This window comes from Podarcis erhardii (genome assembly GCF_964252035.2).
Source record: "Podarcis erhardii genome assembly, chromosome: 7".
Classification (NCBI taxonomy): Eukaryota; Metazoa; Chordata; class Lepidosauria; order Squamata; family Lacertidae; genus Podarcis; species Podarcis erhardii.
Genome location: NC_138511.1, coordinates 4,473,229 through 4,486,468, shown reverse-complemented (window position 1 = coordinate 4,486,468; position 13,240 = coordinate 4,473,229). Strand labels below are relative to the sequence as shown.

The following is a 13,240-nucleotide window of genomic DNA, read 5'->3' as shown; positions in this document are numbered from 1 at the left end:
GGCTCCATCCAGGACCGGCGAGGGAAGAGCCGCGCTTCTGGCGAGTGTAAAGGCCCTTCTTGCATCCCTAGATACAAGAAAGAAGAGATATGCTGCCGGTGCGGCTATATCTCTCTCGATTTCTCCAATTCTATAGTCGGGGCACTTTGCACAGTCCTGCTGTCTCTTGGTGTCTAATATTCTTTGCCTGACTGTAGCATTAGCCTGGCCCAAGCCCAGACTTAGAAGGGCTTGAGGGGCAAAACCCAGTTTCCGGAGGGTGTTCAGGACTGCAGTCTGCCAGCCCGACTGGAATTGGTCACAGAGGATCAAAGGGGCTATCCCTCGGGGGAGCAGATTCAATGCCAGCCATTTGTAGATTGATGTTAGGCAGATGCTAGCCTCCACTCTCATCATCCCCGTTTCCAATCTAATCCATGCATTTGAGCCAAAATCTGGGGACTTGGAGGAGAGCTCTAAGAAGAGGGAATCAAACTGATTCTAAGCCAAAGGTCAGGTGGAACATCTCTGTCTTACAGGCCCTGCGGAAAGAAATCAGATCCTTCAGGGCCCTGGTCTCATGAGACAGAGCGTTCCACCAGTGTTGAGAAGGCCCTGGCTCTGGTTGAGGCTAATCTAACTTCCTTAGGGCCCGGGACCTCTAGGGTGTTGCTACATATGGACCTTAAGTTCCTCTGTGGGGCATACCAGAAGAGGCGGTCCCATAGGTACGAGGGTCCTAGGCTGTGAAGGGCTTTAAAGGTCAAAACCAGCACCTTAAATCTGACCCTGCACTCCACCGGGAGCCAGTGCAGCTGGAAAAGCACTGGGTGAATATGCTCCCATGGCAGAGACCCCGTGAGGAGCCTCGCTGCAGCATTCTGCACCCGCTGGAGTTTCTGGGACAGCTTCAAGGGCAGCCCCACGTAGAGCAAATTACAGTAGTCAAGCCTGGAGGTGATCATCGCATGGATCACTGTGGCCAGGTTGGGTCGGGAAAGGGAAGGGACCAACTGCTTGATGAGGCGAAGGTGGAAAAATGTCGCCTTGGCTGTTGTAACCTGCGCCTCCATGGAAAGGGAGGTGTCAAGGATTATACCCAGACTCTTAACCGAAGGCTTAAATGAATAGAAGGATGAATAAGGTCTCTAAGGAAATGGAGGCCAGAGATTTTCAGTTTGTTTCCCAACCTACCTCGTCTGTGCTTTCCTGATCAACACAAAAACATGAATGGGTCTGATCCATTCTTCACATTCTGACGTTCCTGTTTCTCTTTTCTCTTTTCTCATGGACAGGGAATTGATTTTGATGAAGATCAAATATCGGAAATCAGCCTGGAAGATGGGGAGGATCTTCCTCCAAGGTAATCCTGTGCTAATCCCCTCCCCCATAATCAATTGCTTTTAAAAAACAACCCGGTCCATTTCTATGGTGGTGGTGCTTGGGGTCTTTGAAGGATGGGAGGCAATAAACCCTTTTGACAGGGTGCTACTCCTCTCTCCCCTCAGCATCCCAACCACAGCTTCTCCGGATGCGGCTGATCTTCCTCCTGAAAGCGTCAGCAAGGACCGGCTGAAGAACAGATTTACGGATGTCGTCGCAATGATGAAGAATGGGAAGATCCGAAGGAAGGCGCTCCAAGATCTTTCCGCCCTCCTGAAGAAGATCCAGGAATATGTGAGTTGCGTGGCGAGTTCCCGCCTCCCCCACGGAAATAAAGACACAGGACACCAGTATTTTAGGTTAATGGGCAAAATTAGGCCACAACTTTATTGATTACAGGAATTGAGCGGTATTGGCTTAGGCATTGGTCCTATCGACTAACCGGCTTCAGCCCGATTGCTAGAAGACCGGCAAGGGTTAACCACCAGGAGGGGGAGTCCTGCTGATGCACATCAACTAGGAGCTCCCCCGGGGTCACCCCTCGAGGGCGTGCCTTAGGCCCTCACCTCCATAGGCTTCGGACAGGGCAATGCCCCACGGAATCCTTTACCGGACTACGCCCCCCACTCATTTGCATAACAATACCCTTACCAATGCCTAACCGCCAATGCTGAGGAAGTTGTGATGATTTGCTACGAGGTAGGCAAAAAACCAAATGGCTGGTGCCAATTTGCCAAGCGGGAAAAATTCCTACCAGGCCCCTTGACGGCGACCAACCAAAGTCCATAGCAATGTCAAAGAGCCAAATCTAAAGGGTGGCAGGGTGGGAAAACCGGAGCTGCTGGGGCACTGGGAGAAAAAGGGAAATCCTTTTTTTTTTCTTCAAAAATTACAGAAAAAAGCAAAAGAGAGAGCAACAAAAAAATAACAAAACATACATAACAGTACATCAAAAAAGGAAGAAAGAAAGAAAAACCACATAAAAACCAATACACCAATAACAATAAAAAAAACCCACACACCCAATATTCCATATCTCCATCCTTCATTTACTTGTTTCATTGACCTCCTTGCACCTCCTTTTTTGTATTCTAGTTTAGTTATTTGTTTCAGCAAATTCTTTCCATCTTTCTCAATTTTTATTAAGTAATTTGTCTTAACAGTCTAACCTATTAGTTAACTCAGCAAATCCTTTCCATCTTTCACTATATTCTGTCATTCAATTTACCTTAATTTATTTTAACCTTATCTTACCATAAAATACCTTAAAGCTTAAAAATTAATATTTATTTGTGCATAATTCCTTATATCATTTCTACTAAAGCCAAATATTTTCATTCCAACATTTTTCCTAATGCTCATTAATTTTACACTAATTCCCAAAATAATTTTTTTTTTAAAAAAAAATTCTTCCAATCTTCCTCCAGCATCTCTTCTTCCTGGTCTCGGGTTATGTCAGTCCTTACTGTCCATTCCATCTAGTCCATCAACCTGGTAATCTTATGTCTGAGGGTCTTAAGTCTTTTCCATGTCCCTTCTGCAGATCTTCTTCTTGTTTGTACTTGCACTTTACCTTATCTTTTGTTGATCTCTTTCTTAATTTCTTTCCTTTCTCATTGAGGAGTAGGTCTCGGGGATGTTCCAACTCAAAAATATCTCCGTCTCTCCTCAGCAGATCGGCCCATTCCCCACAGTCCCATTCCCCACAGTCAACAGTGTAGTCCAGAAAATATTTAAAGGCATGTTTCAAAGTCCCTCCAAACTTAAGGGCCCCCACAACTCCAGACCCCCCCTGGCCCACTCCAGATTCAACCTTCAACAACAACGGCTTATGCTCCTGTAGGGCCTTGGGCTTCTCCATTTGTATTACTTGAGGTTCAACAGCAACCTCCTCTATTATCTTCTGCGTTTGCACTTGCTCTATCAAATCAGGTTCTTGAGTTGGCTCCTGGATGGTTTCTGTATAAGTATTCGCTGTTTGTCCAAAATTTTTGACTGCAACAGTCATCAAATCCATCTTCTCATGCATCTGCTCCAACAAAGCGCTTGTCTTGCAAAAAGCAAGCACCAAAACTTCTTCCAAACACATTTTTGTTCAAGGTCACAGTCTGTTCCCAGGATCCTAATCACCACAGCTGTAAAGTCCCCAGATCGACTCCAGCAACAATTTAACAAACTCCCTCTAGAGGAGACAATTTCTATTTGTATCCATCTTTTGAAAGCAGATCCAACAAAATAAAGTTACTTTCATTTTTCAATTTTTTTTAAATGCAAAAGGCAACATTGGAGACAATTTGTTTCTCTTCTTTAACTATCTGTCAAAGGATGTTCCTTTCGCAGTCAATGAACTTCACCAAAAATCTCTGTCTCTGACACCCCGTTCCCAGGTTTGAGACAGTGGAAATTTATCTTTCTTTACTCCTGCTTCCAAGAGGGGTTTAGATGGTTAAAACAGAAGGAATTTTAAACCTTTATGTACAGCTTTCCAGACTTTAGCTTGCACAATTTTTGCTTCAGGCTATTTACAAAAGCGGAAGGCAGACTTCCTGTTTAGGACCTTCCCGCTTGAGTGCCAAATTAAAATGTTTCTTAGCCCAATTTTCTGTTCTACTCACGGGTACTTGTTTAGAGTCCAATTGTCCACAGGAAAAAGTCAGCGCTCTCTGACAACGGCTGTGCGGCTTCACTCCGTAAAAATAGCGGTCGATTCAAAACACCGCGCCGCTCACCCCACGTCACTTCGGATCCCCAAAAAAGGAGTTTCCTTGCTTGTGTGTGGGGGGGGGGCGCTCCTGGTGTCAGCCGAATCCCACGTTCCCAGGCTCCCTCCGCCTGGGATTTTTAAAGGGTCTCCGCCTTCGCCGCGGCGGCAAGACCCGATTTTCGTGGAGTGGGTTCCTCTGGATCAGAGGAATTCCACCATTGCCGATGGCGCTAACCCGGAAGTCCGAAAAAGGGAAATCCTCAGGCGCGCCGGCCCTAAATAGCGCTGGCCATACTTCCCGGGCCAGCCGATTGGCTGGCAAGGGAGGTGACGCGCCCAAGGATTCCCTGCTCTTGCGGGGGCTGCAAGCCAGCCCCCGAGTACGTAGGGGGAGGGCATGAAGCCCACAACCCTACCTCCTTTCCAGCTCAGAAGTGGCTTTACTGAAGGGAAACATTGCAACCATGCAGGGCTGTCAAGGCCTTCAGGCTGCTGCTTCTGGGCCCACCCTGCAAGGTGCCCAAGGGACAATCAGGCATCCCAGCACATACTCAATTTGGAGAACAGAGCTGGGCCATAGTGAGTAAAATGGCTGAGAAAAGAAGAAAAAAGCAAACATTAGGAAAAGAGGGGTGGGAAGTCAAAAAGAACTGGATTTTTTTCTGTAGAGGATGCTAAATGTTTTGGAATGTTTGGAAGATTTAATAAAAATGTTATGGGAAAAATGGTGATGGGTTGCTTATCAGTCCCTTCTCTGGGTTTCTTCTCAGCCATCGGTAGCGGTTCCTGCACCCTCCTTTGGCCAACTGGTGGCGATTTCCTGCCTTTGTGCATTGGATCCGGACCCGGAGAGCAGGCAGCGGGCAGCAGAGGCTCTCTGCCATCTTCTGCCCATCCTGCGGCACAACGAAGGTAAGTCTAGAAGAATGTATCCCAGCATGGGGTGGGGGTGAGCAAGACCCAAACTAACCCTTTGGCTTTCCTTTGCAGAGATGCTGCCACGAACATCATGGAACCGAACACTTATCACCAGAGCTGAGAAGGTCCTCAGATCCACCGGAGGACCGGTTCCTGAACTGTTCGTGAATAATTGTTACTGTCTTGCCAGGGTAAGTCGCTGTCTCTCAAGCCACGTGTTCTAGGTTCCGCAGAGGCAGCACCTGGGCTTTCTGCTCCCCAGCCCTGCCCTGTGGGCATCTCTGACCTCCCTCTCTTGCTTCAGGTCTTTGGCGCTTTTCTCCCCGCGGAGCAGCTCTTGGAGGCCATGTGCTTCCTGGCTAGAGACCTGGTTGTCGAGAGCAGCTTCAACCCACTGGATATCTCCCACTTACTGCAAGAATTCATCAAGCAGTTTGGCGGCACAAAAGTGGAGGTAAGGCATCTGCAAAGGTAGGAGAGAAGAAGATTCTCTGCTTTGGTGTAGGGGAGGCCACCTCATGCCATTGGGTGGCCAGGACACATGTTAGTTGAGAGGGGCCTGGCAATGTCAGGACAAGAACCGCAGCCAAGGGTCCTGAGAAACATGGATTCAGGGATGGGGAATCCTCCTCCTTCTGGGAGTAGACTGGCAAGCTTCTTCTCTTGGCCCACAATGGATAGGGGAACTGGCGCCCTGGAGCTTCCTGGGTTCAATACTTCCAAGGACCCTGAGTGGTACCTTGGAAGGAAGATGGCTGTGGTGGCACAGGTCAAGGGTCCCTCTTTCAATTAAGGATGGAGGGATCCACCTGCAGACAGCCCCGCTTCCTAGTACTCTCCAAGCAACCCTCTCCTTTTCTCTGACAGGTGAAGGTGCTGCTGGAGGCCTTCTATAAGATCAGCCAGGGGCCTACAGTGCAAGGCAGAAGCATGGCCGTCTTCGCTTTGTCCATCTTGTCGCACCACCACCTGGCGACAGTGGTTGAATATCTCCTCCAGTTTCCTTTCGGGTATGGAGCCCTCCAGGTTCTACTGGGCTAAGGGGGAGGTTGGCAAGCTGCAGGGCTTGCTCAGAAAGCCCTTGCTGCCATTTCCTCTCTCTGGAGCATGGCAGCAAGCAGAAGACTTGAAGCTGACCATTGCTCTTGTTTTTGCATTCACAGAGACTGCGAGAGAGTGTGGAAGGAGGTGTTAGCATCGGCCGACCCAGAACAACTGATCCATCTTACGGCCAAGCAGCTTTACGAAAGCCCCTTGGCGGAATCTGCCACCGAAGTGGTAAGGACCACCTGCTTTCTGGCTTCCTTCTTCCTAGGGTAATATCTAGGGATTCCTGTATTCTGCAGGAAAGCAGGGAAAGTGACTTGCACCCCTCTCTCTTCCAGCAACATCTCACCAGCCTGTTGCACGCCATCCTCAGGATGGAGGACTACAAGGCAGCTGTGCGCCAGAACTTCCCACAGCTGCTCATCGCTCTCCTGGGGATGGTTATGAACTTCCATTACGACCAGGAATTCCTCGGGTGAGTAGTGTGTTGCAAAGGGACCAATGGAGTCCTTTCCCCTTCAGCCTCGGGGGGTTTCCTGTCCAGCTTGGTTTTGCAAGGGAGGCTCTCCTTCAGGTGGCTGCTAGGGAGGAGGGATGGGGAAGGAATTTGAGTGTGTGGCAAGCAATGACCCTCCTGGTAAAACTGGCCTTGCTTTTGTTGCAGAGGGGCTAAGGAAGTTCTGCACCTCCTTCTTGGCACCACTGGAGAGCAAGTGGAGGCGGCCATCGTTGACCAACTTTTCTGCCGGGAGACTTTCAGCCAGGGGTTGTCTGCCATGGTGAGGTAAGAGGAAGAACGCGGTGACCTTCCCCAGTGGTCTGGCAAATGGAGCTGAAGGCACGGGATCGGACTGTGCCCCTGTTTGCTTCCTGCGGTGTCTTTGCCTTCCTTACCAAGATCTGTTTCTCCATTTCAGAGCTGTCGGAAAGCGACGCTGGTGGATCCCTCCCATGGTGGAAAGCATCATCGCTGCTCTCGAGGACCAGGAGTTTGCCGGAATGCCACAAGTCGCGGCAGCTATCTACATCGAGGTGAGGGGGACTGACGCGGGAGGAAATGGGTGCAGCAAGGAGGCCCTGGCTTGGTTTCTGCCAAGTGTTGGGCTGCTTTGAGCCTACGGACTGTTGCCTGTTTTAGTGCTCCTCAGAGTAGACCCATTGGATTTGATGTACATGACAAACTTTGGTGCATTCACTTCAGTGGGTTTGCTCTGTGCAGAATTGCAAATGGTGGGTAAAAGGAGAACCTGCCTCAGCCTCTCATCCCTGAAGTGTTTCTTTCTCTTTGGGCCTCTTTAGCTGCTCAGCTGCCATCTGGAGGTCTATCCCTGTGAAGATACACTGGAGCAGCTCCTCAACTGGCTGGAACACGACCACCTGCAAGTCCGGAAGCTCAGTGTCAGAGGGATATCCCTGCTTCTGGACTCTGACATGGCAAGTGATGCTCAGAGGGAGGGAGGGAGGGAGGGAGGGGGGGGTACAGATTTCGATTCTAATCATGGTCCAGCACTCTTTTGCTGGCACAATACTGAAGGGCCTGTGCTAAAAGGCGTGAGGCCTTTCAGACCTTTGAAAAGATTCTCTCTTTTGTGTAGGACCCTTCGCTTCTGCGGCTCTTGCTGCTGGATTCCCTCCCTTCTGCAGAAGCCGATGTCCTCCCAGAGTTGATAGAGCTAGTAGACCAAGCCTACCATTCCAGGGAGCTGGGAGAGGAAGACCTGAAGATGCTGGCAGCAACCTACTGCGGTCTGGCTGCCCATGTGAGTGTTAGGGAAAACATGACATCACACCCGGTGGAGGAGGGATGCTTTGGAAGAGGAAGGGTGGGGTTTAGACTGGCATGCAGCGGAGATGTTCTGGCTTCAGGAGGGTGTTCCTCTGGAGCACCTTCTCTTGGAAGCCTGCCTGGAAAACGCAGGGGGAGAGCCACCCCTGCCCCCAGTCTCCCCCAGGAGGAGGATAGGGGGCTGAGCAGCCTCAAAACACCCCAGTGGGCAGGAGAAAGGAATGTGATCTGCTGAGAAACACAACCTCTGATATTTTCTGCCTACAGGAGGAAGCCTCCGTCCGGGCATCAGCCATCGAACATCTGGGGCTGCTTCGGGGCTGGGTGAGAGACCAAAGGCTTCCCATAACAACAACAGAAGAGGAAGCCATTCACGAACTGGTTGTGGTCCTCATTCACCTCGAAGACGAGGACGTGGTGGCCAAGGTGAGGGCCAAAGAGGTGGACTTACACAGTAGGAGGGAGGGATTGTTCTCAGGAGCTTACGAGACTATGTACCGCAATTTGTAACCCTCTTCTCTTCTTGTGTTGCAGGCCGCAAGGAGGGCTCTTTGCCATCTAGCCCCACAAGTGAAGTGGTGGGCTCGTTCCAACAAATTTAGCCTCCACTTTGCTCTCCACCAGGCTGCCAAGCATCTGGTAAGGTCCCTCTGCTTTGTTGGCAGCTTTGCCCAGGCATGTCTCTGGGACTGCAAGGCTCTTCTGCCGCACTCTCAAGCCTCTCTGATGCCAATTCTCCTTTGTCTTTGCCCACAGAGCAAGACCTTCAGCAAGGACATCCTTCGGAGTGCTGCCTTGACATGTACGAAGCCGTCCGCCAACAGGCTGCCATCAGTCTCCAGGGTGGCAGCTCTGCTTCTGGGTAAGTCAAGCAATGTTTTTCCCTGGTAGGGATGGACAGAAACGTCTTGGTAACGATGGCTGGGAGGATGGACATGTCACCAGGCCACCTGCTAGGTAGGCCTCCATCTGCGCCCAGATCTTGCTCTGAGTGAGGGTGGAGACCTCTAGAGCATACCTGTCCTCCTGCAGAGCTGCCTCTGTCTCCACTTGCTTTGCACCGAGATGACGTCCCTTTTCTTGCCTCTTTCTCTCTCTAGGTCATCTGGCTTTCCGGGATGCCAGTTTCATCCACTATCACGACATGGCATCCTATGGAACATGTGAGTGAGACGTACGGAGGGCAGGGAGGGATGCTTCTGCTGAGAAAGGTCTTCAGGGGAAGGCAAATTCTCAGATGTATGTTCAGACAGAGGTGCCACAAGATGAACATGCAAAGAGAATTGGCATGTGACTTCACTGCTCTCTCTCACACACAAACTCCCCTGACGGCTGTTTTCATATTGTTGATGGATGGCTCTTTTCCTGTGTATCTCCGCCTTGCTCAACCTTTCTCCCTTGCCCCTCAGGGCTGGAAGAGATGCAGCAGCACGAGGAAGAAGGGCTCAGGCAGACAGGGAGGAGCTGCCTGAACATCATGCAGCGGGCCTATAAACATCGGAAGAAAGGCAGGGTCCAGCGCTTTTTGAGGAGGCTGCTCCACTGCGTTCACAGGGAACCTTACCCGCAGGACTTCCTGAGCTGCATGCCAGGTGAGTGAGGCATCTGGTGGGCTATTGGGACACCTGGTGGAATGTCTGGATGGGACGTTTCTCAAGGAGCCTCTTTCTCCTCCTGACAGAACATCCGGAGTTGCGCCAGGCCAAGGCAACGTAACATCAGAGTTGTGCTGCAGTGATACCATCTTCTGCTCTCCGCGGGATCCAGTCTGGACCAGCGCCAGGAACATCAGCACCATCAGGATGGCCCAAGAGGAGTGGTGCTGCCCTCACGACCTTCCGTACACAGCGGTAGGAAACCTTTTTGTTGTTCTTGTGTTTCTGGTTGATGTTGTTTTGGATTGTTGATTTTTTTGATTTTGAATCTCAGGGTGGTTCACAACACCAAGTATACGAAGCACAAAATACATAATAAGAATAATCACTGCACAAAATTCATAATAAAAATATCAGAACATAATATAAATTAAAATAATAAAAACATACTAAAAAGAGCCACAAGACTAATGTATGCACACTAATAAACAATACAAGAGCACTGAAACAACAGTCCAGCCCACAAATACAAAATCTAAATCAACATAACACATTTAACAATCATTTAAAACAACCCCACCTTCTTGAAGAAGGCTGATATATTAGATTTAGAAGGTTGGAATACGAGGTTTGGATGGTACGCCTACCTAACATACAACAAAGTGGCAGTGCATAAGGACTTTTAAAATCATATAGTCATTATTTCATTATACAAGGTCTGGGATAAGTACCACAGAGTATTAGAGCCCAAAATATCCTGGTGGGTATCCCCAGTGGAGATGATAACGGTAAAAAAGACAAACATGGACACAAATTGGGCAACTTAGCAACAATTAATAAAGGTAGAACAGGACCAATTAAAAATCAAATTGTATGAAGAAATTAAACAGTATTGTAACGGCTAGATTCACTATCACCTAATAGTGCATATATTTAATCAGGATAAGAAAATTAGTTTTGGAGAAAAGAAGTCATTCTTACAAAAGGAATTAGTACAAATTAATAAAAAGACCCTACCTAGGATGTATGATCTACTTTTGGAATGGGAACTCAAGGATGAGATCTAAAGGACGTTATGATAAAGTGGGCACAGGATTTTGGCCACAACATAATGTTAGCTGTGGAAATTTGACATCAAGTTCACAGCATGCTATACAATAAGGGAGAATCTAATGAAAATGATCTACCGATGGTACTTAACCGCTGCCCCAAGGAATTGGCAAAAATCTATAAGCAAAAAACCAATGTGTGCTGGAGATGTAACACCGAGATAGGAACAATGTACCATATTTGGTGGGCTGTAAGGAGTTAAAAAGCTTTTGGAACAAAGTTCATGAAGAAATCATTAAGATTTTTTAAAAAAACATTCAATAAGAAATCAGAAGCGTATGTTGCAAACCTATAAGGAATACCTGATACCCATTCAAAATATGCTCAAGAATCAACAGACGCAGCAATGGTTATCATTTATAGGGGCCTGTAATTTTGGCAACTCATCCTCAGTAGTTGAGGTCATGAAACTTCACTCTGCATTTGCCTTCCGGGACTATTTTACAAAAACCTCCTGGCAAGAAGATAGTCAAGAACAAGTCTATTAGCTGCTGCTATCTGGTTCAAATCCTCAATCTCAGACTGCAACCATCGGAGGATATGTGTAGTGGCATTGATGGTTTTCTCCAACCTGCATGTTAGGGCAAATAGTGCTTCACGATTTTGTTCAGCCACAACTCCCGGATGTATGCCGATGGTGAGGATGCTAACGAAGCCTCCACCAACAGCACCCACAGACCAGGCCAGGAAAATCTCATCACTGCACTGTTCCCCTTGGACCTCTCCTCTTTCTGTTTCTAAGAGAGGGTAGAGGAGGAAAAGCCTCCACAGTCACAGGGAAAGTAAAGGCACCTATTCCCACACACTGATAATTACCAGGGTAGTAATTAGTGGCTAGTCCATTATACAAGAACCAAAGATTGGAGTCCTTGATCAGCCAGCCAGAGCAGATGGATCCCTGTCCGGTGAAGTTACTGTATATTGGCGAAAGTATGGATACAGATCTGAGGATGTGGTGTTGCTTTGGTAAGAGGCGTTGAAGGAACCCCACAAGCAAAACTTAGCAGTGCACTGTGTGTAATTTCCCAGCCAACCTTTATGTTGGTGGTGGTGGACATGTGGCCAATCTTTCCATTTGGCGTTCCATGATCCAGAGGCATAACAACAAAAGCACAAGCCCCGGGTGGTTCTGGAGAACCGGAAATATCGGTAGGAGGTATCATTCATTTCAGAAGGAGGTGTCGCGAAAAGGCCACTTTGATTATACAGTAGGCCTGCCAAGACAATGTCAGGGTCCCTGATTAGTCCTGGGATATGTCAGCTACCTTTCTAGGGTGTTCATAATAAAGGGTGACATTTTCGCCATATATTTAAACATCTGCTTAGCATGCTTTACAAAAACATTTTCTTTTGTCATTGGTCTCCTCAAGGTCAAGATGCACATCAGGGTTAACATCAACTTCATCATAATCAAGGAACTCCACGGGTTCAAGGAGCCCAAGGATATCAACAATTCCTCGTGGGTAGTCTTTCCGAAGAAATACTTCCTATATACATAAAAGAAGATAAGGAGAACAGTTATTATTACTGTAAGAAGAACTGGAGGTAACCAAGACCAGAGCATACCTGGAGAGTGAGCCAACCCTCCGTTCAGCCGCACCCAGTAGAGCCTCTTAGTGGTTCCCGGGTTCTGGTCGAACTGGAGTGGTCAATTCACACTGCATACACTCTGCTATTGCTACTCAAAAAGGGTTTGGGGGGGAGGAAAGAAGGCTACTGTGACCAGTATGGTGGGAGGAAGTACACCTTGGGGTGGTGGGTGAGAGAACCCGACAACAGTTCTTTTAGGTTCTCTGGGCATTTACCTCCTATGATAGGTTGGTCTTGGCCAAAACCCTTCTAAGGGTATATGGGTATATGGCACAGCTGCCTTGGTAATGCTTGTATCCAAACGGGTATGTACCAATCATGAAAATACAAGGGGATATGACATCCGTAATCCTCTAACAACTCTACCCACTTATCAATTATGTTCCCTAGCCCATCCACATTCCTTACTACTATCTGTACAGCTGGTCTGTATTTAAATCTGGCACAAATTGAGGGCAGGCTGATAATTCAACTGGTAAAGATCCTCCCATCTGCCGGTGCAGTTCCTCAATCTTCGGGTGTGCGTAGACTCACTGGCTTCTGGTGCAGTGAGAACAAACCGGGTGTCTGGGGCTCGTGCCCTAACCCCCTCCCGGTGGGGCTAGGGGCAGGGGTTCCTGGTGATCTTCAACTTCAGAGGGTCCGAAGGATTCTGCTCACAGTTCCAATGACCCTCAGACCGCTTCAGATGAGAATGATCAATCCAGGGGGTCACCTCGGCCACTTTCACCGTAGTAGGCGTTGCAAGCAAGATGGCATATGGACCACACCACTTAGGAGCCAAACATATCTTTTAATTTATAAAATCCCTGATCTTCTAATTTCTTCCACCAACCAGGCTCCCTTTGACCCTCCTACATATATTTTAACGGCATCCACCTTGAGTATGTTGGCATCCATTTTGTATTCCAGTTCTTCTGGATTCCTAACGCAGTTTTCCTTGGTCCTATTGTCTTCTTAAAAGCCGTGTTAATATCTCTGTTAAATAGCCCTTCTCTTCCTATTCCTTCATTTATTTCATTCTCCAGTCTTATCCATTTAATCCCTTCCTTATATCCAATATCTATTCGATTTTTCAATTGGAACGTTTCATAGTAAAATTCTAAGTTCAGTATTCCCCATCCCATT

General features: G+C 48.1%; 2 protein-coding genes across 3 annotated transcripts in view; both read left to right on the top strand.

Annotated features, from left to right (window-relative positions):
• The window catches only part of LOC309346362 (uncharacterized protein), a 46,903-nt gene extending 41,861 nt beyond the window's left edge, over positions 1-5,042 (top strand). The window contains exons 12-14 of the mRNA XM_081870032.1: positions 1,275-1,342; positions 1,488-1,656; positions 4,837-5,042. The gene's annotated coding sequence lies outside the window, so the exon portion shown is untranslated. The remainder of the gene's footprint in view (positions 1-1,274; positions 1,343-1,487; positions 1,657-4,836) is intronic.
• Positions 5,043-7,498: 2,456 nt separating this feature from the next.
• On the top strand, positions 7,499-9,828 carry LOC309346385 (uncharacterized protein). Of its 2 annotated transcripts, none has more exons than XM_081870084.1 (7): positions 7,499-7,791; positions 8,085-8,243; positions 8,352-8,456; positions 8,574-8,679; positions 8,918-8,980; positions 9,227-9,409; positions 9,499-9,828. In XM_081870084.1, the coding sequence occupies exons 1-7, from the start codon at positions 7,756-7,758 to the stop codon at positions 9,531-9,533; spliced, it is 687 nt and encodes a 228-aa protein (XP_081726210.1). In that variant the 5' UTR covers positions 7,499-7,755; the 3' UTR covers positions 9,534-9,828. The 2 variants fall into 2 exon arrangements, with proteins under 2 accessions (XP_081726210.1, XP_081726209.1); XM_081870083.1 differs by lacking the exon at positions 7,499-7,791 and adding an exon at positions 7,845-7,903 and having other exon boundaries at positions 8,037-8,243.
• The last annotated feature ends 3,412 nt before the right edge of the window (positions 9,829-13,240 follow it).